At 56.8% G+C, this 18443-nt stretch overlaps 9 protein-coding genes and 1 non-coding gene across 10 annotated transcripts; 2 read left to right on the top strand and 8 right to left on the bottom strand.

Moving 5' to 3' along the window:
• Window positions 1-1546: 1546 nt before the first annotated feature.
• VTJ04DRAFT_544 (uncharacterized protein) lies at window positions 1547-2672 on the bottom strand (the record flags this gene model as incomplete). Its single annotated transcript, XM_069363556.1, has 3 exons — window positions 1547-2303; window positions 2396-2490; window positions 2580-2672. 3 exons carry the CDS (start codon window positions 2670-2672, stop codon window positions 1547-1549), a joined length of 945 nt encoding a protein of 314 aa, XP_069223154.1.
• A 706-nt stretch (window positions 2673-3378) lies between these two features.
• On the top strand, window positions 3379-3725 carry VTJ04DRAFT_543 (uncharacterized protein; the record flags this gene model as incomplete). The annotated part of the gene is made up of 2 exons (XM_069363545.1): window positions 3379-3459; window positions 3546-3725. The coding sequence occupies 2 exons, from the start codon at window positions 3379-3381 to the stop codon at window positions 3723-3725; spliced, it is 261 nt and encodes an 86-aa protein (XP_069223153.1).
• Window positions 3726-4060: 335 nt separating this feature from the next.
• On the bottom strand, window positions 4061-5362 carry VTJ04DRAFT_542 (uncharacterized protein; the record flags this gene model as incomplete). The annotated part of the gene is made up of 1 exon (XM_069363534.1): window positions 4061-5362. One exon carries the CDS (start codon window positions 5360-5362, stop codon window positions 4061-4063), a length of 1302 nt encoding a protein of 433 aa, XP_069223152.1.
• A 424-nt stretch (window positions 5363-5786) lies between these two features.
• On the bottom strand, window positions 5787-7996 carry VTJ04DRAFT_541 (uncharacterized protein; the record flags this gene model as incomplete). Its single annotated transcript, XM_069363523.1, has 3 exons — window positions 5787-6307; window positions 6381-7261; window positions 7311-7996. 3 exons carry the CDS (start codon window positions 7994-7996, stop codon window positions 5787-5789), a joined length of 2088 nt encoding a protein of 695 aa, XP_069223151.1.
• Window positions 7997-8937: 941 nt separating this feature from the next.
• On the bottom strand, window positions 8938-9037 carry VTJ04DRAFT_t6. The gene has a single exon. It is a non-coding gene; the product is annotated as a tRNA-Leu (tRNA).
• Window positions 9038-9389: 352 nt separating this feature from the next.
• Window positions 9390-10217, bottom strand: VTJ04DRAFT_540 (uncharacterized protein; the record flags this gene model as incomplete). The annotated part of the gene is made up of 2 exons (XM_069363512.1): window positions 9390-10075; window positions 10142-10217. The coding sequence occupies 2 exons, from the start codon at window positions 10215-10217 to the stop codon at window positions 9390-9392; spliced, it is 762 nt and encodes a 253-aa protein (XP_069223150.1).
• Window positions 10218-10862: 645 nt separating this feature from the next.
• VTJ04DRAFT_539 (uncharacterized protein) lies at window positions 10863-11638 on the bottom strand (the record flags this gene model as incomplete). Its single annotated transcript, XM_069363500.1, has 3 exons — window positions 10863-10958; window positions 11248-11473; window positions 11616-11638. The coding sequence occupies 3 exons, from the start codon at window positions 11636-11638 to the stop codon at window positions 10863-10865; spliced, it is 345 nt and encodes a 114-aa protein (XP_069223149.1).
• A 2254-nt stretch (window positions 11639-13892) lies between these two features.
• VTJ04DRAFT_538 (uncharacterized protein) lies at window positions 13893-14825 on the bottom strand (the record flags this gene model as incomplete). Its single annotated transcript, XM_069363489.1, has 1 exon — window positions 13893-14825. The coding sequence occupies one exon, from the start codon at window positions 14823-14825 to the stop codon at window positions 13893-13895; it is 933 nt and encodes a 310-aa protein (XP_069223148.1).
• A 340-nt stretch (window positions 14826-15165) lies between these two features.
• On the top strand, window positions 15166-15390 carry VTJ04DRAFT_537 (uncharacterized protein; the record flags this gene model as incomplete). The annotated part of the gene is made up of 1 exon (XM_069363478.1): window positions 15166-15390. One exon carries the CDS (start codon window positions 15166-15168, stop codon window positions 15388-15390), a length of 225 nt encoding a protein of 74 aa, XP_069223147.1.
• A 143-nt stretch (window positions 15391-15533) lies between these two features.
• VTJ04DRAFT_536 (uncharacterized protein) lies at window positions 15534-17498 on the bottom strand (the record flags this gene model as incomplete). The annotated part of the gene is made up of 2 exons (XM_069363467.1): window positions 15534-16113; window positions 16192-17498. 2 exons carry the CDS (start codon window positions 17496-17498, stop codon window positions 15534-15536), a joined length of 1887 nt encoding a protein of 628 aa, XP_069223146.1.
• Window positions 17499-18443: the final 945 nt, after the last annotated feature.

The raw sequence follows: 18443 nt of genomic DNA, 5'->3' as shown, positions 1-18443 counted from the left end.
CGGGTTGGAGCTTGTCAGTTCGCCAAGGCTTGAGTGAGAAAGAAGATGATGCCGTAAGGGTAGAGAGAATGCCAATGCCAATGTGGAGCGAGACTCAAAGAGCTGTAGGTTAGGTCAGTAGATCTGGAGGTCAGGCCAGGTAGGTAGGTAGCGAAGCGGAAAGAATAAAAATATCAAAATAGATCAAAAATGGCGGAGAGGACGAGTCAAGGGATGCGAGATGGATAGATTCAAGCACTCGATCTTCGATTTTCCCCAAATACACCTCACCTCAGGGTTTGCGTGCCCCGGTCTGGACCTTTGGAGCTTTAGGAGATTAGCAGAGCTGTGCTGAGCTGTCCTGAGAAGACCATGTCACAGTTCCAGGAAGGTCGATGGAGAACAGGATCAGACAGCTTCTTCCCCGCCGTGTGGACACATCCAGCGTGGCGTCGGCACCGGCCCCATTGTCCCGAGTTCTTGGCATCGAATTCGCCTTGCTGCTGCGGGGGAGACAAGCTCACTGACTTCACCCATCCTCCTCCTCCTCGCTCGCTTCTTGATTGGATCCAGCACATTCCAGCCCTTCCATCGCCAGACATTGCCTCAGCCGTTGCATCGCCTGTTTTGTTTGTTTCCATCCAGCCTTGCTTTCCTCCTGTCTCTTCTTTCCCCCGAAAACAGCTCCCCTTGAGCCCTTGAAACGCCCCAAGCACCCGCCGACGTCGATTCGATTCCCCCATGTGGGGTCGAGTTCCGCTGCGCAGGGATCAGCGCCTGACCAGATCGAGTGATGGCGGGTTTCACATCGTCATCGAAGTTGGAGGTACCGGGGGCCCAATCCGTCTCCAAAACTGACAGCAAACTGACAAGACACGCCATCCTTTGCTCCAAAAATAACCTGAACGGAGAGGGAAATGAGGCGAGGAAACAGGCGGTCAGCGCCAGTGAAACAGCACCTAGTACAAGTGAAAGAATAAGCCCCCAACGTTAATCAAACATGCCATATATCCCTTGTGGTTTTGTGTGCTGTGTGAGTTCGAAGCGATGTGGTTGGGTTTGCTGGGTCGTCGGACCGAGTCTCGAGCCCAATCCCACACAGCCTGTCATTCCCAGCATCCCATCCTTGGCTTGTCGTATGAACATACACCGTACATACTAATACCTACGCATACGCACGTAGCACGCAACAGCGTCATTGCTCACTAAGCATCAGTCACATGCAAGCCATCGAGCCAAAATATACAAACGAAAGACGAAACAAGAAAAAACCTCGCTGTACTGCACACTGTAGAGAATGCCAACACCGCCGTTACCCTACCTATCCCATAAAAAGACACCTCAACAGAAACAAGTCCATATCAATACAACAGACTCACATGGGCCGCCAACCAAACCAGGAGAGCCAGACGGTGTGCCATAGATGCGGTATATCCTTTGTGCGGTTCCGTTTGTCTGGCCGTGTTTTAACGTCCAACACATTCCTCCAGTCTCCCTTCCAGGTTCCCCAAAGCTCTCCCTCTCTCTCTTTCTCTCTCACCTTGCTCCATCCTCTGACCAACCCCCCTCAGAACCGGTGACGGCTCGCCTTCTGAGCCCGCCACGCCGTATATCCGACATAACCACCGCCGAGGACCAGGAAGAAGAGGAAGACCTTGGTGAAGAACCAGGTCCAGCTGCCGCCCTCCTTCGAGACCAGCTTCTTGGCGCGGCTGCTGCCGGGCGTGGGCTTGTCGTTGGGCTGGGCATGGTAGAGGTTCTTGGCGTTGATGGAGATGATGTCGTGATTGTCGCTCAGCTCGCCCGTCTCGGCGCTGAAGCCCAGGTAGGCGACCTGCGGGATGGCCGGCGGGTTGGTGGTCTGGAAGCACAGGGTCCACTCGCCGTCGGCCTTGTACTGGAGCTCCAGCTTGAGGAACTTGTCCTGGAAGTAGGTCAAGCGGAACTTTGTCGGCACGTTGGCGTAGCGGATCCCGCGAGCCGAGCAGCCGGCGAACTCGGTGTTCTTGCCGTCCGTGTCCTTGTCGTACGACGTCTTGCCGTCCCCCACCATGGCCATGACGTAGGGGAACACCACGCCGGGCCGGTTGTTCTTGTACGTGTCGAAGAAGATGCCCAGTCCTTCAAAGTAGTCGCTCATGCCAAAGACGGGTCCAGGCTTGCCGCGCTCCTTGGTGATCCACATGGCGAAGCCGTCGCCGTACAGCGCATTTTTGCCGTGGATCTTGAACTCGACCTCAATCTCCCAGTTGGTCGCCGTCAGCGGCACCCGAGAGAAGAGCCAGCCTCGTTGTGACTGGTGGTCGCTGGTGAGGCGGATGTATCTGTGGTTGTAGTACAGTGTTAGGCTATCCCATCCGTTCATTCATCCATTATCGGAGTCGACCCAGTTCAGAAGAAGAGGAGGAGATCGTACTGATCGGTGCGGATAATCGTGTCGCCTCCAAAGTCATACCACCGGCTCTGCATGTCCGAGTCAAGGTACGGCTGGACGAGCGTGTGTGTTCGCAGCTATAATATACGCAGCCAGACCCGTCAGCACTGATGCCCGTCTCCGCGACCACACCATACCAACCAACGCAGATAAGGAGCTACCGCACCCCTATGCTCTTGATGTTATCCTCCTCGAACGCATGGACCCCCCTCCAGGCCAGCGTGGCCAGCCACAAGGCTGACAGCGTCGACTTCAACATGTTTGCTCGGGCGCTGCTCGGAGGACGATTGGGCTGAAGATGAGGCGTAGGTCTGGTGGATAACGGCCGGGTCTCGTTTGTGTGTGCACAAGGGAGAAAGAAACCGAGAGGAGGACCAAGAGGGTAGCCCAGTCGTTCAAGGAAAAAAAATAGTGGTGTGGTTGTAGGTCTGATAGAGACCTCGGGATATCGTCGAGAATAAGCTTGCCACGGGGCAGCAAAAGAACAGACAAGAAGTAGAGAAAAAAAACAAGATCCAATTGGGATTACCCGAACGAATGCGCGAAAGTGTCCAGTAGCCGTTCGGGACGATCAGCCGGCCAGAGGGTCGGTCGGTCGGTCGTGGTGTGTGTTGTGGTCGTTTTCGTTGCCGTCGGGACTTGTGACGGATTCCCTTAGCTGGCCTTTTCCCAAGCAGCCGCAGTGTCCCTCTCTCCCCCTTGCAGCCTGTCTTGGCTCCGGCCCGGGCGTTGTTGGAGCTACCCTGATCGGTCCACTGCCTGCTGGACGGAAGACTCCACTCCATCGGCGAGGTGGGGCTCAGTTGCGCCGACACCAGCCTCAACTGCCCGGTTGATGCGCCACACTTTGGTAACTTTTCCAAGGCTCAACACCAATAACATCGACAAAAACTCAACTCTATCCCGGCCTCGTCAACACCAATTGACGCCCTTAACTAAACAGAATTTACATCCAACTTGCAGCCATGGAGTCCGAAGAAGCCAAGAAATTCCTCCGGGGCGTCCAAGCCGAGATCGCCGGCCAGAACGCCCGGATGCTGATGCAGGTCAGCCAACAACCTACACACACAACCTCCCAACCCTGTCTATGTCTGGCCATTCCCTCGTTTGTTGACACACCTTGACGGAACAGAGAATCAACAAGCATTGCTTCGAATACTGCGTCCCGACCCCCGGCTCCTCCCTCTCGAGTGGCGAAGAGCAGTGCGTCAAGTCGTGCATGGAGAAGTACATCAAGGCCTGGAACGAGGTGAACAACGCCTATGTGCGGAGGTTACAACACGAGGTGCAGAATGGACAGCAAGGATTTTGAAGGGTTAAGAGGGGCAGAGCGCTGGTGGATGTCTACGTAATGACAGCAACGACATGGCCATGACAGCATGTTTGATATGGTTCTCTAGCATCGGGCTGGATCAATGCGGCTCGAGATGACACCGGACAGGACGGGGTTGGGGTGGAATTGTACGATAATTAGAGGGAAACATGATACCCAGACGTGTTGGGCATATGTCGAAAAAGTGAATTCGGGTATCACTGGTCTGCCAGAAGTTGGCCACATACCCTTTGGCATGACCATTCTAATACAAGATACACCTCTGGACATGTCGGATTGCTCCGGCTCCAAAACAACGGACAATCCGGAAATCCTCACGGCAGCTCCGCCTGCCCATTCTTCTTCGCCTCCTCCGCCGCCCTCTTTCTCGCCAGATACCTCTCCCTGGCGCTCGAAATCTCCGCTTCCGTCTTCCTGCTCTTGGTCGACATCTGCAGCCTCGCCGCCTCCTGTTCTGCCTCTTCCCTGGCCCTCTTCCTCGACTCCTCGAGCTGCTGCTCCAGCATCCTCGCCTGGCGCTCCAGCATGGCCCGTTTCCCGCCCTCGGCGTACACGGCGCGATTTCTTGCCTCACGCTCGCGCGCTTCCCTCCTCGCCCGCTCGGCCGCCTCTTCCGCAGCCCGCTTGCGCTCCCGCTCCCGCTCGAGCTCGGCCTGCTTCTTGGCCGACACGTTCAGCCCGCCCTTGAGCAGCTGCCGCTTATCCACCACCTCGCCATCCTCGTTGACCAGCACGTTCCCGCCCATGGCGTTGATCTCCTTGGCCAGTTCCTCGGCGCTCTTCTCCTGTACCTCTCCCTCCGCCGTGGTCGGCAACTCAATCTCCCCTTTCGCCGCCTTCACCAAAACCTCATGCTCCTTCTCCTCCCTCGCCAACACCCCCTTGAAAAAATCCGCCATCCCCCTCCCCTGCTCTCTTGCCTTCTTCTCCTCCAACTCCTTCCTCTCCTCCTCCTCCCTCAACCTCCTCAACTCCTCCTGCTTCTTCCGGTACGCCTCCGTGACGAACTTCTCCTTATCCTCAAACTGCCCGCCCTCTTTTTCCCGCTCGCGCTGCAGCCGCCGCTCCTCGTTCAGCTGCCGGTCCCGCTCGCGCTGCTGCGCCGCCGCCTGCAGCGCGTCAAAGTATTTCGGCTTGCGGTTGCCGTGCTCGTCGGTCTGGTTGGCGGCTTCTTGGGATGCGGCGCGCGCGGCCTTGCGCGCGGCCTGGATCTTGTCGTAGGCCGCATCGTAGTCGTAGATATCCGGGTCCGCGGCGGCGGCGGATTCGGCGTGCTTGCGCGAGGTGATGGCGCTGGAGAGGTCGCCGTAGGGGTTGTTGGTGGAAGAAGACTCGATTGGGGGCGCGTTTTTGGGGCGCGGTGGGTGTGATGGGGGCTGTGTGGATTTGGAGAGCTTCTTTTTCTTGTCGTCGCCTTTGGAGGTTGTGGAAGAGGAAAAGGTGGTGGTGGAGAGCTCGGTGATTTCGACTTCGTTGGTTTCTTGGGGTTCGCCGTCGGACGCTTCGGCGGGCGTGTCAAAGGCGCTGGATTTGTTGAAGGCGTTTGGTTTCCGTGGAGGTGCGGGTTTGGCCAGGGGGTTGGCCTTTTTCAGGCCGAAGGAGAATGGTTTGCTCATGATGCTGGGTTGTGGTTGATGGCAACAAACTGAAGGAAAAAAGGGGAAGTAAACATCGAACCTTTGAAGCGCGATGACGTCTGGCGGCCCACTGAAGTCTTGCTCTTGGCTTGCCAAGGCGCAGCTGAGTCATCAGACCTGCTCAATTAATTGTACCAAGACCAGGCAACACGCCTGTTTTTGCACTGCCATCCTGGGACCGTACATAAAAAGAGTCAGAACTCCCGTCTGCCTCATATTGGTTTCTCGCAAACTGATGGCTCTGAGCTTGCTGGTGAGACATCACGAACACCTCCATGTGTGATAACTTCCAGTCATATGCATCCACTCTTGACCAACACCATAAACTCCCTTGATTCCCTCTGACATCGCTCAATCGACTCCTCTGTGTGCGTACATGACTCCTGTACTCCGTAGGTAACATCTAATACAACTTCTTCGACACCCGAATCAACACCACGCCCTCCGTTTCCACGCCCTCCGCATCCAGCAAGTGCACAAACCTGTACCCCTCCCTCAGCCGATCCACCCTCACGCAAGCCCACGCCGCCAGCGAGTCGCGGCCGACCTCGTCGTCCCGGATCAGGAACCGGACAAACGACAGCTCGGGCACCACCCCGGCCACGCCCGAAAACTTGAGCACCTGCCCGCCAAAGTCCGGGTCGCAGCCCTTCAGCGACTTGGTCTTGGCCTTGTACTCGCCTTCGTGCGCGTGGCCGGCGGCAGCGGCCGAGTCCCCACCATGGGTGCCGTGGCGCTCGCCGGGCTCTTCGACGTGCACTTCGACCTTGACGTACGGCCGGAACCCGGCGGGGTTGGTGTCGCCGATCGGGAGAGGGATGGATTGCGCCGAGAAGACCTCGATGACGAGGTCCATTGTGTAGTGCTTGACCGTTTGCACGCTGGGGTGGGTGCCTGGAGGGAGGGGTCTGGGGATGCGGTAACCTGTGGATGGTGGTTAGTAGGTCAGTCTGATGTGTGGTAATACGGGGACGGATGGGGAGGTAGCGAAACGCACCCTCCGGCTTCAGGACATAACCGTTGGTGCCGGCAAACATGCCCTCGTTGAGCATCATGCCCTCGTCCCAGCACTGCCAGTTGAGCGCGACGATCTGGATGCCCTTGCGCCAGAAGGTCGGCGGGTCGAGGTTCGACGACCGGATCCTCAACCCGGACGGGTACGTGCGCATGAGGAAGCGGCGGTTGTGCTCAAACAGCTCGCGCGGCGTCTTCTCGTGGACGTCCATCACGCCGCCCTCGGACAGCGAGAAGATGTGCGTCGGCATGCTCGCCTCGGGCTGCGTCAGGCTCTTGAACGACACGCCGCGCACGTACACGCCGAGCCGGCTGAGCGCCTGGATGATCTTGGAGGGCTTCTTGTTCTTGGCCGCCGCGCTGCCGGCGGGGGCGGCCGCGGCGCCTTCGACCGGCTCGTCGTTGTTGTCGGCACCTCCCGGGCTGCCGGGGCCTTCGGGCGGAACGTACTTGACCTTGACGAGGATCTTGCCGCGAAGCGAGGCCGGCGAGGGGAGCTCCTTGGCGTCTTCCGCAGGCTCGGGCACGAGGAGGTGGCCCCATGTTTCTTTCATGATTTGGACCATGGTTTCCTGCTGCTCGGGACTGCAATGCACTTCCAGGCTCGCGATGAGGGGCGTGTCGGTCACAGCAAAGGCATAGTCGCGGATGGCGGCGCACACGGAGCGGAACGACACCTCCTTGGTGAGGGTGTAGCCGTGCAAGACGCGCGGTTCCTTCTGGCTCGGCGTCTTCTTCAGCTTGGTATCTGCAGGGGGAGCAGCCGCGGCGGTGGATGGAGTTGCCGTGCTGCTCGTTTCCTCGGCCTTCGTTGCCACAGCTGCCTCAGCCGGTGGTGCCGCTGGGCTCGACTTGGGGTCTGTACTCCATGGTAAGCCAATGCCTTTCATGACTTTGACCAGGAAGTGCTTACCCAACGATGTCTTCTCCAATCGGCTGCTGAGCGACAGCTTGTCCTTCATCTTGCTCAGGCGACTCTTTTTGGCCTTGCCCCCCCTTGGCCTCAGCATCACTGCTGCTGCTGCTGCTGCTGCTGCTGCTGCTGCTGCTACTACTGCTACTGCTGCTGCTGGTGGTACTGGTAGCGTCGTCATCCTCTTCGGATTCAGAAGCCGAGTCGTCACCATCCCATACGTCAATCTCAATGCATCGGCAGCCGCGGAGGAGCACGTTCTTGTACGCCTCGGCGCTCGAGTCACTCGACAGCTGGTTGCCCGTCAGGTAGGTGTTGTGGCTGGAGCTGATGAAATAGGCCGACAGCGGCCACGACAGGTCCTCGGGGGCAGGGGGTGCGACGACATTGGCAACGTGCGACGTCATGTATCCCACGAAGGCGTCAAAGTCCCATGGCTTTCCGCTCTCCAGCTCGGGGGTGCGGTCGGCATCAGTGTCGCGTTGAACGTCCTTGACGAAGGAAGCAATTTTCTCGGGACTCCAGGTTGCCTCGCCGCCAGCGTGGGCTGCGTAGATCTTCTTGAGCTGGGCGGTGACAGTAGGATTCAGAGTGCGGATGGTGTGAACCTTTCCTGAGACACCACCGCCGGCTTGATGCTTCCCGTCAGGAAGGGCATGGGTGGGAGGAGCTTTGCGAGATGCCATGGTGGTTTAGTCGAGGTGGTGCTGTTACGAGTTGGGTTACCTTGGGCCTGAAGGAGGCGTTAGGACAGATGGACAGCTCGAGAGTCTGCTCAGGAGGTGTTGATCAAGATGAGACTGCCAACCAATTTCACGCAGTCGAGGGGGGGATTGGGCAGCTTTCTTTCACTTGAGAACCTCTGACGGTCAGGTAGGAACAAAGTTGCAAGTGACTGAGACGAAGTGAAGCAAGTTGGTTGGTGGTCAGGCTCAGCAGCAGCGCTGCTGCGTCAGGCGTCCAAGTCAAGTCACACAAAGCAGGATCACGCTGGGCTCACTTCTGCATCCTGTCCAGCAGCTGAAACAGAGGGGGTTTGTCCTGAGCGGGAATACCTCCCACCTGCCAACCGCCCCAAACCCCACCTGCAGCTTTGCTTGAGAAAAGGGGGCCAGGCCTGACACCAGCAGGACGCCGAGAATTCAGGGACCACTCAATCCTCGAATGTTTCCACTCCTCATCGGAGAAGCTCATCCCATTGTTTACCCCGCCGAGGGGGCCCCCGAATGAGCCCCGTGTGAGTGGGGCTGCCCGGATAAGCGGTCTCGGCGCGGGGCCGACGCTGCTCCGTCTCCTCTCCGGGACTTCCTCTCGAGTCGACAAAGTTCTACGAGTTTGGAGGATGTGTTCGATTGTTGGCTTTACACAAAGTGAGAGAGAAAACGGCGCTGTCTGTTCAAACCTAGCTTGCACGTCCCTTAAAAGCTGTCTGGCTCCCAAGTTGGAAACGGGCATCTTTGTTTTTTGAGGTGGCCCCAGATCCCCCCACCCTAGTAACATTGCTGCCATTCTAAAAAGGTGGTTTGGGAACAAATGACCGGGAAGTAGACACACAAGAACATTTTTGTTTGTATGTTGTCTACTTCAATGACCTTTACCTGATCGAGGCAAAAAGGCAAAACAAACATGACAAGGACGAGATTCGAACTCGCGCGGTTTCCCACTGGTGTGATTGCAGCCGAAGCCGAATCCTAAAACCAGCGCCTTAACCACTCGGCCACCTTGCCAAACTTTTGCGGCAGTTCCGCACGGTATCGTGCTACAGAGACTGTAACTGGATGACGGACTGAGTGATTCCTCCACCCCACGTTGACAAGATCAACAACAAAGCAACTTATTCTACAATCGCGTGTTCCAGTTGGGTATTGTAGACCTTCATGACTCGCCAGTGTCTCGAGTGACTTGAACTGCTTAAAGCCATATTGGGGAGGTGGCTGTCCGTGACGGAACACAGCTGTAGATTGCTTAATGTTTCAAGGACATCAAGTCAACGGAGCTTCGTGTTGATGGTTCAGATCCTTATTGAAACTCCCCAGGGTACCTCGCTCGTTGGGTACCTAGGTCGCAAGATCATCAACGTCACCACAGCCTGACATCAACCATTTTCAAGTCCGCCACAACCTCTTCGAAGCCCTGATACTGGCGGCTCCAACATTTCCTCGACACCTCTCCTAGCCTACCCATGCCTTCCGTATCAGGGAACGTGTTGATGTCAATAGGCTTTCCCCAACGCCGTTCATCCTGGAACATCTGCCACACATCCAAACCCGGCCATTTTCCTGTCAGGAGCCCAAATAACACAAGCCCAAACCCAACAAGATCCGCATGTATATCTCGCAGAATCCAAGGAGAGTCCACCTGTGCGTTCGTGAAGCCGGTGACTTTGGCATTCAAATCCCTGTCTATGAGAATCTTGAAACAGCTCAAGCGCTCGTGGGTCACACCGCAAGAATGGACGAATGCCATGGTCTCGGCAATCTGAATCGCCCATCGCCGTTTCAGCATTTGGGGAACAGCGTCCTCTGAGGCCGAATAGAATCTGAAATAGTATTTGCGGTCATGGGGTTTGTAGAAGCACGGAACATCTGCGCGTGTCCGGCCATCTAGTCCAAAGTCGACCAGCGTTCTTGGGGCATAGTTGGGATGCCCGTAGTAGTAAAGGAGACCCGGATATCCACCCCTTTCGGCGAACCGTGCGTATGCAGCTGTCTCAAGACCCCAGAGGTAGTTCTTTTTGTCACGGTAGATAATCGTCTGCTGGATATCTACCCGCAGTGCAGCCGTATATACCCATGATAGGCACAACTGGTCGTTTTTGTCGTTGGACTTACTTTTGTCGATGTCTTCTGCCGCTGTTGTACCCGTGTTTTGGAAGGGTGTGGTCCGGGGAAGGGGATGTAGAAGCATAGCTAGGGGATTGAGATTGTTGAGGTCAATTCATCAGAGATGGGGTTGTTTAGTTTTGAAGATCAAATGAGATGTCCATCCTGGAAATTTGCTGGGCAGCTGGAGATCTGGATATTAATGCAGAGAGTCCCTTGTGGTCACATCGGTTGTCTTTCTGCCTAGACTTAGCACAGCCCCGCTTTGGAGAGATCTTATACTGCTGGCAAAATCTCTGGGCGTGGAAGGCCAGACATGTTAGTCGGAAGCCTTTCAATGTCAGTTAGCCTTCCAGCGTCAGTCAGCCTTCCCAACTCCCCACCCCTCCCGTCCTGCCACAACCACCAAACCTTCCAAGATCAACACCCATCTCCTTCCTCACTTACCTGATATAGGTGTCAAAACATCATATGGTAGTCTACCCGAAACTCCCCCCATCTTCCCACAATGGTACTTTAATTGGAGTCTATAAACCCTTCGGGTCTGCCGACGTCTCAAGGGCTTTGGAGACCCGAAGAGCGAGCGGGTGACTCATTTACGCAGGAAAAATTAGGTACATTTCCCGGTGTCTCGTCGAGCATCACGCCAACATGTCTCCTCCCAAGAGTACTTCAGGTCGTGTTCACAACAACAAAGTACAACTGTCGATGGGCCGAATAGACACCATCCTCATTCACCGGATCCCCCGGTCGCAAGATCGCCGACGTTGACGTATCCTTCCCAAGCACCGATCTTCCTCAAGTCCGCCACAATCTCGTCAAAGCTCTGATATTGACCAGTCCAACATCTCCTCGCCACCTCACCCACCTTCCCCAAGCTTGAAGCATCTGGAACCGTGAGGCAAAGATAATTAACTGGTTGCCAACCCATCTACCTCCCGGTGAGAAGCTTATACAACAATCCCAAACGCAGAAATATCCATATAGCGTTCCCTTCTCTTCCAGAAGTCAGCACAACTTGCGTATCTGAAGTCCACCACCCTGGCATTCCGCTTCCGGTCTATGAGGATGCAGAAGTTGGTCAGGTTTCTATGGACCCACTGACAGGAATGAACGAAAGCCATGGTCTCGGCGATCTGAAGCGCCCACCGCCGCTTCATCTCTGGCGTCACGGGGCCCTCAGACTCTGAACCCGGGCGAAAGTAGTATTTGCGGCGATGGGGATGGTAATAGCATGCCATGTCTGCGCGTTCCCTAGCATCGATTCCAAAGTCGGCCAGCGTCTTTGGAGCGTAGTCGGGGTGTCCGAAGTAGTAGAGGCGGCCCGGATGACCACCGTTCCTGCGGAACCGTCTGTATGCGAATCTATCCCTCGGTCCGGTCAGGCTTCCTTGATAATACCGGTGATCACTGAACTGGTGGATATCGATCGCCAGCGTATAATTCGTCAGAGGGTCTCTAGATATCCATGCGTAGCACGCACTGCCGTCCCTTCTGTCTTCCCATCTGAGTGGTTGTTTGGCTTTGTTGACATGGTCTGCAGCTTTTTTCGGTGTGGGTTGGATATAGTTGAGTTTGGGAAGAGATTTAAAAGCATTTTGAAGGGCATTGAGATTATTGAGACCGGCCAGATCCAGAGATGGTCTTTGTTGAGCGCTGACTCGAGATCTGTGATATGTTCAGTGCTGGGGTATATACAGGTCTGTCTTCGGGTAGATTTTCCTCCGACCAGGCAGATATTCTTTTCTGCCCACTGATAGTTAGCACGGCCCAACTCCCTGGGCTGCTTAGAGTCGTATCTCCTCATATAAACCGCCCCTGGCAATATGAGCCTCGTATCTATGGTGCTACCACTTCAATCACCAGAGCTGCATCGTCCTCGAGAACCACAAACAGCCACTCTCCTACCCATCTAGCCGCTTCCTGACAAGCCGTCTTTGTTCTTGTTGCTCGACCATCCCTACCCTTCCAACCTCTTGCTTACACTGCCTGAGGCCTTTCACCGGTCCCCCATCATGGATCCATCTTAGGTGCCCAGGAAACTGTCCCAGTACATCGGGTTATACCCTCTGGTTGTGGTTTATCTCACCATCCCCCTCCATGTCATCGAATCTTTTCAATTCCTCCACAACCCTAAGATCCATGGCTTGGTTGTCGAGACCCCGGGTACACCTTTCTTGGATTCTCGGTGTGGGAGGGGTGGCCACTGCGTGGTATCTTGCCAACTCATTGGGTTTTAATTATTGCATGTTCCATATGTGAATAATGCTCGCCGACTGCCTCACTAACTCCAACCCGTCCTTCCTCTCTACAAACAACATGAAATGGAGTGCCATCAAGACGAGGAAGGCTTCCCAGCTAATCCGCTGGAAGCCCTTTCAGACCGTGCCTCGGCCGAACCTCCCTCAACACGTCCCAACTCGCTATCTTTCCTCCTCATATCCCCAAATACACTCAAGTCCTTCAACTCTTCACCACCTCATCAAACCCAGAATAGTAACATGCCCAACAGCTGCGCACCACCTCCCCTAACCCCCCTAAACTCCCCGTATCCGGTACCCCAAGCCCCAGAGCTTCCAGATCACTTTGCATGTCATTATACTTTCCCCAAATCACCACAGTAGCAGTTTGGCCTACGTGTCTGCCCGTCACAATCTCGAACAGCAAAGACCCAAACGCCACCACATCCTCCCGTGTCTGGTCACGCGTTAGGGAAGGATCTTCCAGCGTCGCGAGCATAAAGTCGGCCACCTTGGGCTGTAGCCCTAGGCCAAGCCGGGTGCTGTGAGCAAGAAGAATGCTGCGGCTGTCCAGGTGATTGTGCAGCACTCCGCAGGAGTGCACAAACTCCATAGCCTCGGCGATCTGGACGGCCCAACGTCGCGCCACTTTCCGCGTCACCACCCCTTCCAAGACCAAGTCAGCTTCTGGAACGGGGTGCCATAAAATCGTAACGACGCCGCACATAGTCCAGTTTCAGGCGCCAGTTGTAAAAGCTCCTCAGGTCCACGTCCCGCCACGCGCTGAGGCCGAAGCCGGCCGGAATTGTCGGGGCGTCGCTGGTCTCGCCGTAGAAGCAAGAGAGTCCGGGGTGGCTGCCGCGCTTTGCGAAGCGTAAGTACACGGTGTGTTCGATGTCGCTCTTCTCATCACCATCATCCCTCGTCTCTGCGAGTGCTCGGTGGATTTTGACGACCGAACATCTCTCTCTGTGCCTCAGGCTGAGCCAAGACACACAGAGCCTGGGCATGTGTTTGTCAATGTGATGAGGACTTGCCTTGATCGAGGTGGGATTGATCCGTGGAAGTGGCTGTAGAAACATTGCATAGTACAGGTGATCTTGTCAAGGTTATGGATATGGACGACAGCAGCATGTCCAACCAACTACTTTCAGGACATTGTTGGTCATGGACTGGGCAGACTGGGCAGCAATGAGAGGCCGGAGGTTGGTTGGAAAGAAGGCTTGGTCCGGGCTAGATGGCACAGCCACACCTCTCGTCCTATCCCAAGCCTCGTCCTCTAGAGGCCCAAGAAAGCAGCCCAAGAAGAGGGAGGTGATAGTTGGCTTCTGTGTAGTCTCTTGGCCCCCCAAACATTGTTAGACCATACCGCATGTGCCACAGTTAGTAATTATTAAGAACGTAAACAGTTACTAACCAACTGTCTCTCTGACTCCGACCTCCTCCTCCCGGAGAATGTGAAAGTGTTAATGGGACGAGGAACACTTCCCAGCTACACCGGAAGTTGGTTCAGACCATCCCTAAATTGAATCCCTCGCCAACCCCGTTAATTCACCACGCTTCGTATCCATACCACCATCCACATCCACCTCCTTCAACGCCTTCACAACATCATCGAACCCCGAATAATAACCAATCCAACACCTCCGCGCCACCCGCCCCAACTCCCCAAGATTCTCCGCTTGGACAAGCATCCGAGCTAACCTTCCCGGGGGTGACGAAACTGCTGGACAACCCATCACAGTCCCCCTCGCGGTGTCCGGCCTTCCCATCAAAATATCGAACAACACCCGTCCAAACGCCTCCACATCCTCTTGTATGTTCATGACCGTCGGCGGATCTTCAAACAAGGCAAACCCAAACCCCACCACCTTCGCGCACAGCTCCCGGTCCAGGAGGATGGTCTCGCAGCTTAACCTGCGGTGGACCACTCCCGAGGCGTGGACAAACGCCATCGCCTCGGCGATCTGGATCGCCCACTGGCGCGCCAGCCGCGGCGGCACCGCCCTCACCTCTCCCGCTTGCGCGTCCGGATTCCAGCCTGATGTGTCCTGCGCCGGGTGGCCATACCTGTTGCAGCCGTGGCAATAACGACCACCATCCCCTGATTCGACGGCGATCCGGCGTCTGAAAAACCCCCCGATGCTCGTCTCGCAAGGCCCGTCGAGCCCAAAGTCTTCCGCCACGCGCGGGATGCGGTCGGCCGGGACCAAGGAGTAGAGCAGGCCCGGGTGGCCGCCGCGGCGGGCGAAGCGCAGGTAGACGGCACGGTCCCGAGAAGGAGAGTTTTCGAATGCGACGGCTACCCGCGAGATATCGATAGACTGGCCGTTCGGTCGGCGAATGGAGCTGGGCCATGCGACGTATAGGTCCGCGCTGATGCTGCATCTGTCGATGTGCTCTGCTGCTGTCGCATAGGTGGATTGGATTCGAGGGAGCGGATGTAAAAGCATATCGATGGAGGAGTCTTTGAGGGGAGGAACTCGGCGAGGTGCGCCGGAGTTGAGTCTTTTGGTGTTTATCTTGCTCAACAGATGAGCGCAATGAGGAGTTAAGTTCGAAGGCTGTTCATAGGAGGCAGTGCCCTTGGGTCATTTGTGCCACGTCGGCCGCAGCCTGATGGCAGAGCCTCACTCTGCTCCCAGTAGGCGTACTACTACGCTCCTCTCAACAATCCATCTGACCAAGGAGTACCCACTTGCCTGGAAACCAGAAACGGGGATGCGCGAATGCCATCAAATAGAAAGACCAAAGCAGCTGTCTTGTCAAGTCTGATGCTTTTATCCCTAACGTATGATAGTAGTCTTGATCTGTGTTGAAACGTTAGATCTCCCATATCACAGCACAACCCATGATGATGACCCCAACCTTCTCTCCTCTCTAACAACAGTCATGAACCATGTCATCTTCATTGGGGACTCCCCAAACTCTACAAAACACCAAACAACACATAAGACAAAAACCCCCGGAACTCCATTACTCGCAATACCATTAACACCCTCTTCCGCGCCGCCATGAACATGAAAATCGATGAGTTGAGCAGAGAGACCATCCAAAAAGAAATCTCACACACACAACATCAACCGGCGAACAACAGCAACAAAAAGAGACAGTGAACTGGACACCTCCTCACCATCCACTCACTCATCCCACCAACCCAACTAGAGCATCCGCAGCTTGTACGCCAAAAAGACGCAAATGGTGCAAAACGCCACCACCGAGCCGAGGATGGTGAAGAACGGCACGAGGGTTTCCTCGTTCTGCCAGGGCACGCTGACGTTCATGCCAAACAGGCCCGTGACCACGTTGAGCGGCACGATGATGGACGCGAGCAGCGTGATCTTGCTCAGGACGCGGTTCGTGCTCGTGCCCTGCGCGATGCCGTCGATGGAGATCTGCGCGAGGTAGTTGCTGTGCGCGCGCGAGAGCATCTTGTCGTAATGCCCCAAATTGTTCATCATGGTGACGACGTGGTCCTGGATGTCGCCCAGGTACAGGCCGATGTCCATGCGCGGCGTGACCTTGTAGTTTTCGTTGCAGCGCTTGGTGAAGCCGCGCAGCACGTCCGCCTTGCCGCCCAGCAGGCGCATGAGCGCCACCGTGTGCTTGCGCGCGACGCCGATCTTGCGCAGGAACTGCGCCATGTCGTCGGTGCGCGCGACGAAGACCTCGTCTTCGATCTGGTCCGTGTCGACTTCGAGCTTGCTGATGACGGGGGCGAAGGAGTCGACAATGTCGTCGCTAGCGGCAGCAGTTAGTAAACCAAAGGCTCTTGTTTTGCATGAAGCATGACTCAGGGATGGGATGGGAAGTGCCTACATCAAAGCATAGCAAATCCAATCGCTGCTCAGCGAGACGTAATCCTTCAACATGGCGATCCTCTTCCTCACATGCGATGCGTGCTGGTTCGTGGCGTAGCTGAAGCTCAGCGTGCCCTCGCGGAACACGACCACATAAATGTTGAACGGCACAAACTCGCGCTCGCCAGTCTCCGGGTCGTCTTCGATACAGAACGACCGGAAGCAGGCAAAGTAGTACGAGGGAAACAGCTCGATCTTCTCGCGTGACTCCTGGGTGGTGATGTCTTCGACCGTCAGCGGGTGAACGCCAAACGCGCGGCAGATGGCGCGGACTTCCTCCTCGGGCGGCTTGTTGATGTTGAGCCACCAGACGCCGTCCGTCTCGCCCTTGGGGAAGGTGAAGAGCCCGCGAATATCCTCGCCGGGGAGGATCAGACCCTCGAGATCGGCCGCGTGGATGGTCGACTCCCAGGCAGAGGAAAAGAAGCTGACGCGGCTGTGGTCCACGGGAGGGGGCGGCGGAGCCTTCTCCTGTTCCTCGCTTGCTCTCTCCTTCTCGTTGTGCCCCTCGCTGCCGAATGGGGTGCCCACATAGTCCCCCTCGCTGGTCAGCGTAGGAAGGGGCAAGGCAGGCTCGCTCGACGACGGGCGCAAGTCGGGGAACACGCGAGGGGCAGCGGACGGGCGACGAGCTGCGGCGCGAGCCTCGGCCTCGGCGCGGATAAAGTTCTCGAGGTAGTCGAAGTCGATGTGGAGGCGATCGCCCCGCTGCTCGCTCTGGACGGGGAAACAGACATCCTCTTCGGCCGACTTGTTCGTGGCGAGGCTGGCGGCATCGTTGGCCGGACCGACGGTCGCCACCGTGTGCTGTCTGCTGCGGTAGCTTTGGCGGCTGGCGACCGACGCGGTGCGCTGCAGTTCGCACTCCTCGGCCTTGCGCTCCTGCTGCCGGGGCTCCGAGAAGGACATGTCGCGCTCGCGGCGGCGGGCCTCGGCGAAAGCCTTGACCGAGTTCGGCGGGGACTGCGACCTCTCCGAGACCGACCCGATGGTCCCGCGACGGGCGCGACGCGCGGTGGGCGACTGGTCGCCGGCGCCGGCGCCGGCGCCATCGTCATCAGCAATGGCTTCTTCGAAATCGCGAACCCTCGGTTCGCTGACGGAGCCGCCCGGGGCCATAACACGGGCGCCGTACAGCGAGTCGAAGGTGCCGCGGCGAGCGCGGTCGGGGCGCTGGACGGATGCCGTCTGGTTGCGGTGATCGTCGAGTTCGGGGACGGGGGTCGAGTACCCCGAGCTCGCGGCGACTTCCTCGTGGTACGACATGGCTGCTAGTAATACTTCACCGTTCCTAACAAACTGGTCGTCAAGACACTCGGACAACTGTCGCTGTTCCTGGCTGCTCGTGGCTCTTGTTGCTTGTCCTTATCCGACTTCCTTCCTTCCTTGCCAAAACACAGCCCTCGAAGCGCGCCCTTGGGCCAACTTAGCCCGGGCGCATATTGGCGTGCGCGAATGTCGTCGGTTTCAGTTCACCAGCGGCAGGCAGCGAACGGCCGGACGCCGTCCGCGACGGAGACGGGGCGTGGTTGCGTCAACGCGGTGGTCGGTATCTGAGCTGAGCTTCACCCACAAACAGGATGGGCGAATATAGAGCAGGAGAGTGAGGCTGGAAACGGTTGCCGCGCGGGAGGTCAAAATCGCAGAAGGGCGGAAACCAAGCTCCAATTATGGAGGCTGCTTGTTCACTCCGCTGTAGACCAGGTCCGGCCCGAGGAGTGAACGGCGAGAAGAGGACTGGGTGCAGTTGATGGCCGCCAACTTGCTGGCTTTCGTTCTTCGATGGAGCGAGGCGGTCAGTCGGCGACGTGCGACGTCCGGATCAGGAGAGGCGTCGCGCGGGTCGAGCTGTCGTCGGAGGCGAGTGAGCTGAGCTGAGCGTGTAGTAGTAGCGATGCAAAGGCAAACAAAGGCGAGAGATAGGATCGAGTCGTCGAGTGAAGCTTGTCTAGGGGCTGAATTTGTCCAGAGCTGAGAGGAGAATGGGTTTAGAAGGTTTAGAAGAGAGAGATTTTTTTTCTCGTCAAGAAACAGGCTGAGCGGTCAGCGGGCAGAATGGTGGAATGACGTCCCCCTTTTCCTTGATCTCGCGGGAGATTGTGGAGCGTGCCACAGCACAGGGAACCGAGCTGGAGGTCGAGGCGAGGGAGAGGGTGCGCCGCGCAACCAAACAGAACCACGTCCAACAAGACTAACTAGCACAAAGCACGG

This window comes from Mycothermus thermophilus (assembly GCF_041956435.1).
Source record: "Mycothermus thermophilus strain CBS 625.91 unplaced genomic scaffold VTJ04scaffold_1, whole genome shotgun sequence".
In the NCBI taxonomy this organism is placed as follows: Eukaryota; Fungi; Ascomycota; class Sordariomycetes; order Sordariales; family Chaetomiaceae; genus Mycothermus; species Mycothermus thermophilus.
The sequence above is the reverse complement of the archived record's forward strand: the minus strand, read 5'-3'. Positions and strand labels throughout refer to the sequence as shown.